The following is a 15,599-nucleotide window of genomic DNA, read 5'->3' as shown; positions in this document are numbered from 1 at the left end:
ATAGCTTAGCAGCGAACAGGTAAGGAGAAAAAAAGTAAAAACAAAAATAAATCGGCCTTGGTTGCCACGATGACTGTCTAAGAATCGTGGAAGACCGAGCAACTAGGGATCCCGGTGAAATTCGACAGACGCTTAAATCCGTAATGTCCATTTCTAACACATTCACGCTTCAATGCAAGCTGTAACATTTATCCCTCCTTCGACAAAAATGTAAGGTTTTTTTGCTTTGCATTCAAAGAACATCACCTATAAAATAAAATAAAGATGTCTTAATGTTTAAGTTGTATAATTTTTGTATAAGCTGCAAACACGATCGTCAAGTATTTTAGTTACCAGATCAAATATATTAATATAATACAACAGAAAAAAATCTCACTAGACGAGTTTCGGAAAATGCTAATTGATAACACGACGGTTTTATCGTGTAAACTTGGAAATGTTTTTAGAACTTAACAGGATGTACAAAAAGCAACCTACGTAAAAACAAGTCCACAAAATGGTTCCGTAGAAAATATAAATTAAAATTATAAAAGGTAAAGAAAACACCGTTTGAAAACGAAAATAATCATTTTTTCTTCTCCCGATCCTGGCCAGGGTATACGGGCAAAATTATATTTTATTTTTATTTTTTTTATTTTTTTATTGCATTTGAAGGCAGACGAGCATACGGCCCACCTGATGGTGAGTGGTTTCCGTCCCCCATGGACTTCAGCAAAGCCAGAGACAGAGCCAAGCCACTGCCTACTGTTTAATACTCTCCACAAGCCTCGTTTGAAGAAGGATATGTAGCGCTCGGGAAATACCGTGGAGGGAAGCTCATTCCAAGCCGGATGGTAAGTGGCAAAAAAGATCGGTGTTCTTATCCCGCAGGTGGGTACCAATTTTTCTAATGAAATACGTACTTTACGTACGTGTTCAAGATTGACTTCCACGGAAAAGGAATAACATCATGTAATAAAAATCAAACCCTCAAAATTATAATTTGCGTAATTATTGGTTGTAGGACGTCTTGTGAGCCCGAACGGGTAGGTACCACCACCCCACTTATTTTTGCCGTGAAGCAGTAATGTGTTTCGGTTTGAAAGGTGGGACAGCCGTACTGTAAAAACTGAGACCTTAGAAGAAGAAGAAGAAGAAAATCTTTATTCGCCAGAAATATAGTTTACAAGATATTGTGGATATAGGACATACTTTCATATATTTCGCCTGTTTAGGCATGCGAAAATTTAACTTATTTTTATATTAATTCTAACACAAAATTTACTAAATCTATCTATTTTTACATTCTATCACTTCTTATTCTAATATTTTATTATGTACAACATTTATCATTTAAAAATTCTTGCACACTATAATAAGCCTTATCTATTAGCCATAAACATAATTTTCTTTTAAATTGAGTTAGTGGAAGATCTTTTATGCTGTTTGGTATCTTATTAAATATTCTTATAGTCATAGGATAACAGTTTGTATGGTAGTAGCGAGTATTTATATTTGGTAACATGAGTTTAGTAGGGTATCTTGTATTAAATTGACAGTACTCACCATACGATTTATATAATTGTGGGTGCTTTTTAACAAACAAACAACATTCTTGTATATATATATATGGATGGTGCAGTCAAAATATTATGTTTTTGGAAGAATGGTTTACAAGAAGTCAGAGGATGAATATTGCACATAGCACGAATACATTGCTTCTGTGCAATGAACACTCTATTTATGTGACTAGAATTTCCCCAGAGGGGTATACAGTATCTGATATTTGAGGCGACATATCCATGATAGGCCTGTAATGCAGTTTTTGGATTACATATTTTTGTAAGTCGCCAAAGTGCATATGAGAATCGATTAATTTTACTACAAATACTATCTATGTGAAGATTCCAACTACATTGATTATCCACATTTAATCCTAAAAATGTTATGCTATTAAATTCATTTAGTGTGTTATTATTATAAGTTATATTTAAGTTATTAATAAACTTGTGTCTATTATAGAGTTGCATATATCTTGTTTTGTCTAAATTAGCTTTTAAGTTATTCTTATTCATCCAATCTATGACTTTACTAACAGTAGCATTTATTTCATCTTAGAATTCATATCTTCAGGTGAGTGACGCATTTACGTTGTAGATGTCTATGGGCTCCAGTACCCACTTAACACTAGGTGGCCTGTGAGTTTGTTCAACCATCTGAGCAATATAAAAATAAAAAACAAAGATCTCAGGAAACGCACTGTGGATAACCGCAATAGTTCCAGGTAGTATGGATGAACTCTACCCCGGTGGCAGGCGGTGCGATGGTAAAAACGAGATGATCTCAAACAATTCCTCAGAGCACTCCCTATGGAGCATACGATACAAAATACAGAGGGAACTGAAGTCCCACCGAAGACCCGGAGGTTCCAAACGATCCGTGAGAATGGGATTATCGACAATCCGAACGGCCCTCTTCTGTATGGAGTCAAATGGAATGGTTGCTGGTATTTGGGAGCCCTCGCCCAGAGGTGGGAGCAGTACTCTTGGCGAGGCCGGACCTGTGCTTTGTAGAGCAAAAGTCTTTATCCAGGCGTGAAGTACTGCTGTTAAAGACTCCCAGCATTTTTGACGCCAACTTGTCTTTGCCCTCCAAATTTCTCCGAAATTGGACATTGCTCGATATATCGTCCCCAAGTATCCCAATACTCTTGGAAGGCTGCAGGGATACTCCGTAGAATTGCGGTACCATGGCAAAGGGGTCCTTCTGCGCAGTGAACACGCAAACTTGTGTCTTCAACGGGTGGCGTTGAACTAAGTTTACTTAGTGAACTATATAATCTGTATCTTATATCATCTATTCTTCACACAAACATTAAAGTTAATGGAACATCTTAAAAATATTGAAAACTACTTTAAAAAATTCCATTACATGGATAAATAAATACAAATGAAGCCAAGCAAATCTTTACTATGAACAAGAGCTATCATCTATGATCCAACATCGAACTCATTTCAGCCTTAGTGGTCACGGTAAACTAACGATTAATAATTATATTTGTATGATATTAAACACGGCCAAACTAATTATTATGCAGTTTATTGAATCGCACCATTTAAATTGTATTGTCGCATCATACTTTAATCCGATTGAGGTTAAAAAGGATGCTACGTAATTTAAATATAGAATTCGCATAGTTTAGGATATGTACGTACCAGATCCGCACCGCTCTTGATTCCACGTTTCACAACGCCCTCCACACCGCCAGAGACAAGAATAGATGGAGAAAGATCGTGCGCGCGAAGGTGATACCAAAGGGTGGTCACGACCCTCAGCAATGAGGAATACGAAGCAAGGAGGAGGGAGGAGGGTAGGTACGTGGTTTCGGCATAGAATAATATAGAATATCCAGATCACTGAGGGACTCACTGGAGAACAGACAGAAGCTTTTTTGAATACTTTAGGAGCGTACTCCGATCGCCAATCGGCATTTACTGGTGGCAAGTCATTTTTTTTTATTGCTTAGATGGATGGACGAGCTCACAGCCCACCTGGTGTTAAGTGGTTACTTGAGCCCATAGACATCTTGAGATATAAGTTCTAAGGTATCAGTAGAGTTACAACGGCTGTCCCACCCTCCAAACCGAAACGCATTAGTGCTTCACGGCAGAAATAGGCAGGGTGGTGGTACCTACCCGCGTGGACTCACAAGAGGTCCTACCACCAGTAATAAATCACCAGGCATAATGTAAGCCTGCACTTATAGGTACCACGGTCTTACCAATTTCGACCGTGAACCAGTAATGCATTCCGGCTTGAAGAACAGCTCTTGACGGTGGATGGCGACATTTACGTAGTGACGTCTATACGCTCCGGTAACAAATTATCCTCAATTCGGCCGTGACCATCAATCGAAGTAATAAAATAAAGTGCTTAATTAGTATGTATGTAAATCAAAGAATGTCGTTTTGGTATCTACAAAGATGATATCTCAAATATTTGGCTTCAATAGTTTATAATAGATAATGAATGTCTTAGTCGAAAACGAAAAAAATATAACAATACTAATAAAATAATTTCAATGCAAAAAACACCGAGACTGGTTCACGAGGCCTGATGCAGGTTTACAGTATAAATAGTACATTCTCTCAGATACCGTGTATCCCTCGTATGTTACGCACGTGTGCAATATGAACAAAATAATATTCATTGCTTTAACTATATGTATTTACGAAGTTTATTCGTATGATTACGTTAATAAATATGATGAAAACAATGGTGATAAGAAAAATTCTGAATCGGAAGATTATTGGGGTGATTCGGAAAATTTAGAAAAGCCGTCGTACAATTTAAACGAAGCCCCGGAATTGTTCAAGAAATTTATTACGGACTACCAGAGGCAATACAAAGATGAGTCCGAATACAATCTGCGTTACACTTACTTCGTGCAGAACTTGAAGGACATTATTCAACTGAACGCTGAAAACAAACATTCCTCGTCTGATATAAACATGTTCGCGGACTACTCGCCTTCTGAATTGGCGTCGCTCGGGTAAAGATTGACAAGGTACATAGTTTTTCTTTTATTTTATTTTCATTAACTACATATTTTATATGACTTTAAAACAATTCGCAATAATTCAGTTTTCGCTGGTTTTATTGATCATCTTCGAAGCGCGTTAAATTAGGGTATGCAAATTATTTACGACTAATAAAACCTAAATGATAAAATGATTTTGCTTATGACTATTTCATAGACGGGCATAGACCAAATCGCTGAACTTGAAAAGCTGGAATTTTTAAAGAACTTTCCTATCGTTTCATAGACTACTAAAAATATTTTATTACAAAAAAACAAGCATCCTTCCCTTAAGGGGATTAGTATGGAAATAAATATCTTATACAGAGCGAATTTTTAAACTTTTTTGTATTAAATTAAAAAAAAATGGTTAAAAAGTTATTTATATAATGAAATAACGAAAAACACTCTCTCTCACAACTCTATCCCCTAAGGTGTGTGCAATACGGTGATTACGTTTCAATTGAGAAAATGTATTCCTTTGGCGAATTCACATGAAACTCCGTATATAGAAGTCAATAACCAGATACATTTGTCTCAGAATATTACGTTCCACCTTGGTAAAGTTTCAACGAGATATTCAAAGAAATTTAATCTCACGTCTTTCACTGTCTATATATTATTTCCGAAGTTTCAAATACTTCTCAATTTTCGTAGTCACAGACAAACACTCGTCTATGACGCGTGAAAATCGAAGAAAATACCAATAAGGCTGTTTACAAAATTTCTCAATATATCGACCGGTTCCCTGAATGTCCCTATGGTCGTTTTGCAGCTCAGTATAAGTATATCTATTGTATTCACTGACAATCCATCGCACACTCGCACCGGAAATTCTGTTAAACTTGGGACAATTCACTTCGAATCTACCTGCATTCACATAACGTAATTGTAGAGGTGTCTGCGATCTGTAAAATACCCTTTTGAAATATGAGTATGCTGAGGTTCTAATACGGCAATCGATTCTATCGAAACACGCTGTTCGCTAAAAGATAAGACGCCCGGAGTAATAAATACTATTAGACGATGCGGCTATGCCGATACTCAAAACCCGCCGGTAATTACCAATTTTTCTAAGGGAATACGTACTTCACAGATTCACAGGAATGAGTTCCACGATGAAGGAATAACATTGTGTAATAAACATTAGAATTTGCGTAATGATGGACGCTTTGTGATAACTGTGGCCTCCAGTAAACACTTAGCGCTTGATGCACCGTGAATTCGTCCACTAGTCTACGCAATGAATTAAAGAAAAAAACTTAACGTTAACAACTTCTACGATTATGGAACGATGTCGTTTACTAAATTTAAACCAGCAAAAGTTTTATATTTTCCACAATTACTCGTACTAAAGTGTATTAATTGATCTTCACTCGAATGTAGCAGTATCCTTCCTATTTTTGTTCAAAACATTTATAAATGCGTTCTGTGTGCTTAGTGCGAGTTTCTTAACATTCTCGATAGCGTAAAAGTTAACCCAATTTTGTATGCAGTTGAAACAGCGCCCCTAGCGGCAAACGTACTCAAACGATCCCATTCCACACAAATATGAGCTAACTTTTACGCTATCGAGAACTTTAAAAAACTCGCACTAAGCACACAGGTTTAAAAAGTTCTCCAATTCGGACACAAACTACCTGGCAATTGATCTCTTACGGTAACAACACAACTAATAATAACTCGATTACGGATTTACGCTATGCACACAAAGATTAATTATGAGAAATACACGAAAACGGTGAAAATAAGCGGCCCTAATATATTAGAATTATATATGAATATAATTGTTTTCCTCCCTATTCGATGGTAGCTTAACGGGCTATTCCAGCTAATAATTATATTGGACGTATGTAACGTATTTAGTGAAGATGGACCTACACTTTAAAAATAATATGAAATTCCTATACTTTGTTGTTTATCATAACACTTTGAACATATTCTCCAGGCCCCTCTTCTCACTGAGCTTCTGGGTCAACGTCCAAGCGCCTCTAAGCCCATGTAGCCGTCTAGTTTCTGCTAGTTTACAAGCCAATAACGATTGCAAAACGAGAAAATACCCGAACGCATTTGCAAGTTGTGAAAAAAAGTCAATTCTAATATCAAATCCTTTGGACGAAATTAAATGCAAAGGTGTTCTAATAAGTTAGTTAATCCTCGTTTATATTCTTAGTACGTTAAACAGAAATGCTAATGTAAAATTTAATAAAGTACATATTAATACGCAAAGCAAAAACTTTGTACCCCTTTTTACGAAAATTGCGCAGACGGAGCACTATGAAATTTCTCACACTTATATAGATTATAGAGAAGAAGTACAGAATGTTAATATTTTTTTAAAGCTATGCATAGAAATACATTAAATTAATAAAAAAAAACAATACACACACTGCACTGTATTTGACACAACACATACATACAACTTTTGTTATTTTTTGTTTGACAAACTTTTGTTATTTAAAGTCTGTGTTCAAATTGAGAATAGATTACTATTGTTTGTCTCTATTATTATTTGTCTATAGTGTAGTCTTGGCAAAATTTGTGATTATAGAACCATAATAATGTTCAAAGTCATAATTTCAATAAATTATAGTTGAATGTCGTCTACTGGGGGAACACTAGTAAATATTATAACGACAGACAAATAATTGTTAAACAAAGAATAATCAGGTTTGCTTGAAACATCTCAACGATATCACAAGGATATCGGAGTTAAGTTCCGTAATTCTCCAATGAAATAAAGGGCAACTGTTTATTTCATTACGTACATATTATGTGCTTTATTGTTCTTTATGGTGATTTTTGCGGCCGAGATGGAAAACCTGTTTTGATACTTTATAACTGTACTGGAATGGAATTATTATTTTTCACGGACTTTTTTTTTCTAAATGGGCAAACGAGAATTATGCCGATGGCCTATATGGCTTTTCTGGACTACCCGGGCCCGTTTAAATCACAATATGATGTAGTAGACCGACGTTGAAACAAGAACATCAAGTATCAATTGTATTGTTTAACACATTGACTGTCGCCTAGGTCACCGGTGCCCTACGCGGCGCACTGAAGTAATTTATTAGGAAGTCGTCGTGGCCTAACGGATAAGACATCCGGTGCATTCGTGTTGAAGCGATGCACCGGTGTTCGAATCCCGCAGGCGGGTACCAATTTTTCTAATGAAATACGTACTCAACAAATGTTCACGATTGATTTCCACGGTGAAGGAATAACATCGTGTAATAAAAATGAAACCCGCAAAATTATAATTTGCGTAATTACTGGTGGTAGGACCTCTTGTGAGTCCGCGCGGGTAGGTACCACCACCTTGCCTATTTCTGCCGTGAAGCAGTAATGCGTTTCGGTTTGAAGGATGGGGCAGCCGTTGTAACTATACTTGAGACCTTAGAACTTGTATCTCAAGGTGGGTGGCGCATTTACGTTGTGGATGTCTATGGGCTCCAGTAACCACTTAACACCAGGTGGGCTGTGAGCTCGTCCACCCATCTAAGCAATAAAAAAAAAAAAATAAAAAAAAATAAAAAAAAAAAAAAAAAAAATTGTCGATTTCTGTTACTAAGCGCCTGGATTACCTAACTTCGCCTTCTTTTGTATGTTAATGTGTGTTATATTCTCAGTATCTTCAGATTCACCTTTCCAAGAATCTACTAGAAATTCTGGCACCTTAGTAAGAAGGATCGAAGAGAGGAATCGATATAATTACTTCAGTGCGCCGCGTAGGGCACCGGTGGCCTACATGGCAGTCAACGTGTTAATGAATTATTATTTAAATTGCGTCCATGGCTGCTTCACCGTAGAATCAGACAGGTCAGTTGTACCGGCCAAATCGAGCTCAAAGTCCCCCAACTACCTACAATAACCAATTATAATAAAACAATAAAGTTGGTATTCTGCGTAGTTTGACCGATCGATTTTAGTTATTTTGTCTAAAGACAACTTTGAATATGTCCAATTAAGCCGCTTATATTTTAAATTTAGACTAGCCATTTGATATTTAAGATAATCCGGTTGTTATCGAATCCTTTTCATTTGAACATATATCATATTCTAACAAAAAATTTAATTATGGTTTCGATGAGTTTGGGTTTTTTTTAATGATTAAATAAAAATAATATCTAAGCATAAAACAAGAAGACGGTTGAATGTGAAGGCCGTGCAGGCAGTTTTTCTTTTTCAATTTTTATATCTTCGTCCCAAATAAAATTACGATGAATAGCTGTCTCTTGAACACATTATAAATGGAATAGATCTCGCCAATCCAGGATCGAGATACTCTAACGAGGCCACATTAATAATGCAAGTTAAAGAATTTTGCATAGGGACGCTTCAACCGAACGGAAGGGTCCATAGAGGCGGCATAATGAATTAAATTAGGTTCCACTGATAACCTCCGTACGCAATCTCGGCTTTCTACGAAGCATACATGGGATTAGAGCCAATAGATTTGGTTACCTTTATGAATTTATTAAAATTATCTTACTTATGCCTCCAATACATACAAAACCTATGCCAATTAAAAACTGTCAGCTCTTAATATTACCAATGATATTGATTAATTGATTATACTTGTTTGTTTACACAATAAAATTATTTTACAAAACACATTTAATTGCTATTATGCTAGGTAGATGAACACATTATTCAAAACGCTCGGAAGAATAGACGTCGTATCTTCCTAATTACTTGTTTATATCATCTTACCTGTGCGTTAATTAATCATGATCATGTGTCAATCAATAATACGGTACATAGTTTCAATAGATTGGTATTTTTCATTCATTTTACAACAGTTAGAGTAGGGTTTGACCAGTAAGCTGTAATAATTATTATTCCTTGTACACCAAATCGAAGCGGCGTTGTAAGAACGCTTATACTCAAACTAAAACGCAGAATTCACGGTGAGTTTTGTTCTACCCTAGCTCAGAATCCGCTCTATCACTAGTACTTGTTGGCGGGTTTGTTTGTTACACGATGCTATTCCTTCATAATGAAAGTAATTAGTGTCAATGAGTTCATAAACTACGTATTTTATTAGAAAAATTAGTAGCAACCTACAGGATTTGAACATCGGTGTAGCCACATCACTGGATACGAATTGACCGGGAGTTTTGTCTTTTGAATGAAAAGGCATGACGACTTTCTTTTCTTAATTTATTTTTATTTTCATGTTACCTGTCCGTGTTTTGAATAATATATCAAACAGTATCAAACAGTCGGTCAAATTGAAATAGTTATGAGGTATGATATACCTATGATGATGATAGTGATGTTTGTTACTAAGAAGTTGGATAATTTTTAGCTTACTGTACGTACCTCAAAAACTTACCATTAACAACTATTTGTTTCTTACTAACAGAATATTAAAATTACGATTTAAGTCAGATTGAAGTTGGTAAAAAAAAAAAATTTTGTAATAAAATAACGATTTCTACGATGTTCAGTTATACCACCAACAACTTTTTTTGTTGCACAGTTACCAAGTTCGAAAAATAAAGTGACCTTGTTCGCTTATGTCATGACGTTTTTTAGATCCTGTAAACGTAGACGTTGGTGTCTCTTTACACCGCTTCAGGCGTAGAGGTATTTTCGTACGATTTAAAATTGTTCCACGGGGATTACTTCAAAGAACGGTGGTAGGGCGTATTGTAAGTCCACACACCCGTGTTCCCTCGGCGGTATGCTCGTCTGCTTTCGAAGGCAGTAAAAACCTTTTCTTACCGTGACAACCGTACGTGTCGGTCTGTAGGGTAAGGTAGGTATATGTTTTATAATATTATTGAGGCTTCATCACATCTCATTGTGACCTTAAATAAACCTGTACCTATCTAGTTCACAAATTTTCACAGCAGTATCACTTATAGTTGTGCCCAGTGCTAAATCTTAGCCGATCAAGAACACACATAATCTCGTGTCAGTTTCTGATAAAATATGACCGATTCTATCTCTTCGACGAGAGGAGACCTTGCTATGTCAAGTGGCCCGTAGCCCGAGAGTTATGTGCATAACGCCTGCTCTGTGATTTATCTCGTTTCAGATTCGGTGACCCATACATATGCATGTATGACCACAAGTCAGTTCCATGGAGTTAAAAGAAAAATGACACAAGTTCGAAAACCCTTTTTGGATTTAATAGCAAAGTTTCATTATGGCTAAATGAAGTACACGTTCTTATTTCTGCAAAGTTTTATAGTTTATTGCGTCGCGCGGAAGGTCATTCGACGTCGCCCTAAGCACGTCATTACGGATCCTACCGGTCACCGTCCTCGCCGAACCTGTCGCTTGTGACGAAAGGCTCGACGAGTAAATTAACCCATAGACACAGCCCACCGAGTTTCTCGTCGGATCTTCTCAGTGGGTCGCGTTTCCGATCCGGTGGTAGATTCTGCGAAGCACTGCTTTTGCTCGGGCCAGTGTTCCGGTGTGTGTGACACTTCCGGTTTGAGCCTCGTGAGCTCACTCACTTGTTAAGGCGAAGCTGAAATAGCCTCTCAAGGCTATCAGCATAGGTAGGAAAGAAAACAAAAAGGAAGGTCATTTTACGTCTTGCTTTCTGCGCAATGTGGGAGTTTCTGTATACTCTTGAACATTTATATTGCGAATTCGACCTCATATCATAACTTCATGCCAACTCAAGGAATGTAAGTTGGTAGAATATGATTTAATCATGCTATAAAGTTATTTTCATAAATATGGTGCAGCCTGCATTAGACCAACTCATCAATCGTAAAGGATTTTGTAAGTCGTAAATAACTCAGAATTGTCCAGTTTCGGAGTTATACTCCTTCCTGGTTGAGGGAGCACGTTTTAACAAACGGTTTTTCGACCGCCATTGAAGGGGGGTGCCTGTTTCATTTTCAGGATTTATGTGAAACTTTTTGTTCTGTTTTGTTCGCAGATTCGAACGCTGACACCGCAGTGAAGAAAGGCCCAGTGAAATTAATTAAATACATCATTAAAAATAAAAGCTCGTCTCATTCTTTTACTTTTATACCTGCAATAAAAGAATTACGTGATTGCTGTGAGTTTTTAGGTTAATACATTTTTGGTTTAGATCTTATGCCGCAGCGACACTGACGTTATGATGGCTATAGACTCCAATTGTCACTTTACACCAAGTAAGCCGTGGGCTCGTTGATCCGTCTAGTTTTTTTAACGTTATATAAAATAAAAAAAGCCCTAACAGCCTGGCCACAGGACATTCGCCGATACGAATATTCGCGCGGTGCGAACGGCGAAGCGTCTAGCGACTAAAATAAGAGCATAGAAATGTACCTAACAAGCCACGCGCACGGGCGACCGGCGAAGCGACCGGCGAAATGTACCGAGCGAATCGCGCGATGCGGCGGGCGAGCAAAACAAATGCATGAATACGGACGGCGCGAGCCACGGAGTCGAGCGGTAGTCGCGGCGAATAGTACAGTGATTAAATGAGTTTAGTTGTTTTCGCCGCGAAAAATTAAAACCGAAATTTTTATATTTTTTATTTATTTTTTATTTTATATTTTTAAAGTCGTCGTGGCCTAACGGACGTCCGGTGCAATCGTGTTGAGCGATGCACCGGTGTTCGAATATCAGGCGGGTACCAATTTTTGTAATTAAATACGTACTCAACAAATGTTCACGATTGATTTCCACGGTGAAGGAATAACATCGTGTAATAAAAATGAAATCCTCAAAATTATAATTTGCGTAATTACTGGTGGTAGGACCTCTTGTAAGTCCACACGGGTGGGTACTACCACCCTGCCTATTTCTGCCGTGAAGTAGTAATGCGTTTCGAAGGGTGAGGCAGCCATTATAACTATACTTGAGACCTTAGAACTTATATCTCAAGGTGGGTGGCGCATTTACGTTGTGGATGTCTATGGGCCAGTAACCACTTAACACAAGGTGGGCTGTGAGCTCGTCCACCCTGAACCAATAGCTGAAATACTAGCTAGACCAGCTATTTGGAAGTCTAGCCACCCAAAGTATTTCTCGTACTTCTTGTGGAATTCTCCATCTATAGGTACACTCCGATTCTTATTCAAATCATGTACTTCACAATCTTTTCCAAATAATAGGTCCTGAACCAAAAAACTATTAATTTGTAAGCAATATCGAGATAATTTCGATATAGACATTTCGCTGTCGGACTTCCTTACTAGTCGCGGCGGCGAACGTGAGTACCCGTGGCCTGCAAACGGTGCTGCGCGAATGGTCGCCTCGCCCACCGCTTCGCTGTTCGCACCGCCGATCCCCGTGGCCAGGCCGTAAGATACACCGGCGAAAGTTCCAATTGTTTTAAGATTAAGGAGCGTTCTTTTCAAACGGGCGTAAAACAGTTCACGTGTGTGCGGGCTTTTTTTTATCGTATCACCAATAAAATTCGTTTTAACAATATACATTCGACCTCTGTGTGTTCGAATTATCATATAAGTTTATTTTGCGAAAGGAACACTAACCTAAGTTACAAAACAAATAAACTATGTAAGTAAGTACGAACAGGTATCCAATGTCCGGCCCAATGAATAACAAAGTAGAAACATGTTAAGCAAGTTTACTGAACCGTATTACGTTAGGAACTCGACCGACTGGGAGGCATCTAAGTACCTATTGTTAGTTACTTCTCATCAAAAGGTACGCTCATGCGTGACTGTTGATGTAGGACGTGATAGAAAATAAGAGATAAAGATCACGCAGCCTAGTGTACCTAAGTAATTTCTACAGATGAAATGTTACATACGTAGTTTATTTTCCTGATTTTATATAGTTTTCTGATTTTGCCCAAATTCTTGGGATCTGTCAATTGTTCGCTGACCTTATTTTCTACTTCCTAACTAATTTCAACCGTATCCACTTTTTTTTTACCTCCTACCTATGCTGATAGCCTTGAGAAGCTATTTCAGCTTCACCCTAACGTGTGTAAGTGAGCTCATGGGGCTCAAACCGGAGTGTTGCTAACACTGACCCTAGCAAGAGCAGTGCTTCGCAGAATCTACCACGGGATCGGAAACGCGACCCACTGAGAAAATCCGGCGAGAAACTCAGTGGGCTGTGTCTATGGGTTAATTCGCTCGTCGAGCCCTTCGTCGCAAGCGACGCGTTCGACGAGGACGGTGACCGGAGTCGTAACCACCAATATCCATGTTACGTACTAGAGTTAGGAAATTGAACGGTCGAAGGACCACTTGAACAGTCGAAGGTCACTTGAACGGTCGTTTGTTCTATTGTCGTCTTATATGAGAACGGTCAATTCGTTCTTTTTCGTATTTTTTTGTGTCTTTCTATAAGGACGTCAAAAAATGTACTGCCCGCCGCTGGTCACGTACGCCCTCGTTCAATTTCTTTTCGAATTATTTTCAAATCTCTGTCTTAGTCTGTATCTATTTCTAGTCATTATAGGTCTTATGTCCTGTCAAAGAGGTTGCACGCCACGACAAAATTATTATGATATAGCACAGGCACAAAACCTATCAATCATGCGATATGGTCTTAAAACTGGATAGCTGCTATTACAATTATATCTGAACAAGACTCAGGCAAAATTAAATTATTTCGAAGACTTGGTCAGTTTCACTAGTGAAGCTTACAAAGCCTTCAAAGTTATTAAAATAAATGGAATGAGCGAAAAGCTAGGCTAAAATGATATTCAATTTGGTGTGATACTGAGCATAAACAAAAATATATTAATTTTAGTCGATAACTTAATTCTGAGACAAATTATAATTGTAATTAAACCGATAGTGCACTGGCCTGACTGTACTGATGAACATCTATGAGCAACGGTGAACACCACCTTAGGATAAGGCATATTTTGCTTACAAAAACAACAAGAACAACTACCTATAAAAACTAACTATCAGAAACAAAGAAGAATTCGAAACTGCTAATTTCAAAATATGAAACATTGTTGCTTTAAAATGTAAATTAATCGCAAACGAAAGAAACACATATTCAACATTTGTATTCTAATAATTTACGTAGCTATAATAACATTTGCAGACCATAACTTAGTTGAGTTTTTCCAAGTCATTCAATCCCGTTTTTGCAGGATAGCCGTCGGAGCTCCGTGGTTCGTCAGGAACGTCGACCTCCATGACGACCTGGACTGAGAGTCCATCAGTAAGTATCTGCAGTCGGCGTCGGTGCGCCACTTCGATAAAGCGGCACGGCACGAGAACCCTCTCATCGTGGCCGCCGCTTACTACATTCCCGATCCTGCGGAAAGAATGGAAAGCAGTCGACGTCGCCCCAAATACGTCATTTCGGAACCTCCCGATCCATTAACGGTGCTTTTAGGTACCTCAAGCACCGGTCATCGTTCTCGTCGAAGCCGTCGCTTGCGATGAAGGGCTCGACGAGTAAATTAACCCTCAGACACAGCCCACTGAGTTTCTCGCCGGATCTTCTCAGTGGGTCGCGTTTTCGATCCGGTGGTAGATTCTGCGAAGCACGGCTGTTGCTAGGGTTCGTGTTAGCAACGTCGTCAGGTTTGAGCCCCGTGAGCTCACCTACTAGTTAAGGCGACGCTGATATAGCCTCTCAAGGCGGTCAACTTAGGTAGGAAAAAAAAAAGTTGAGTTTAAGGGTGACTTTTTGTTTCTTTCCATTTCATTGAATTTCAGCCCAATATATTACCATTTCAAATAAATCAACTTTATTTCATGGCACTCCATTTTTATTTAAACTCCTCCATTTAAACTTTAAAATATTTATACGTACCTAGGGGCTCAACGAATTTGGGCCCCTTTATTAATTTTCGGAATGCGCAATGTAGGCGTGAGGTGATGGTTTGCTTATTAGATATAAAATAATTAATAATTGGGAATTTAATTGTTTTTATGATCGATCAATCACCAATACTCGTCAAACAAACGTTAATTGATCAAAATTAATTAATCTGAGCGATAAAAATAAAGATATCTAGTAAGGGGGGCCAACTTAAGGGAGATCATTTGTTTAATTAATTATTAATAAATAAAAGACGAACAAACAATTTTTACATTCGAACATTAACGAACAAATGACGAACAAATAGTCAAAA

At 37.9% G+C, this 15,599-nt stretch overlaps 1 protein-coding gene across 1 annotated transcript; it reads left to right on the top strand.

Annotated features, from left to right (window-relative positions):
• Window positions 1-4,117: 4,117 nt before the first annotated feature.
• LOC114240681 (uncharacterized) lies at window positions 4,118-11,543 on the top strand. Its single transcript, XM_028171318.2, has 2 exons — window positions 4,118-4,546; window positions 11,469-11,543. The coding sequence occupies exon 1, from the start codon at window positions 4,170-4,172 to the stop codon at window positions 4,533-4,535; it is 366 nt and encodes a 121-aa protein (XP_028027119.2). The 5' UTR covers window positions 4,118-4,169; the 3' UTR covers window positions 4,536-4,546; window positions 11,469-11,543.
• Window positions 11,544-15,599: the final 4,056 nt, after the last annotated feature.

This window comes from Bombyx mandarina, chromosome 17 (assembly GCF_030267445.1).
Source record: "Bombyx mandarina strain Sakado chromosome 17, ASM3026744v2".
Taxonomy (NCBI): Eukaryota; Metazoa; Arthropoda; class Insecta; order Lepidoptera; family Bombycidae; genus Bombyx; species Bombyx mandarina.
The sequence above is the reverse complement of the archived record's forward strand: the minus strand, read 5'-3'. Positions and strand labels throughout refer to the sequence as shown.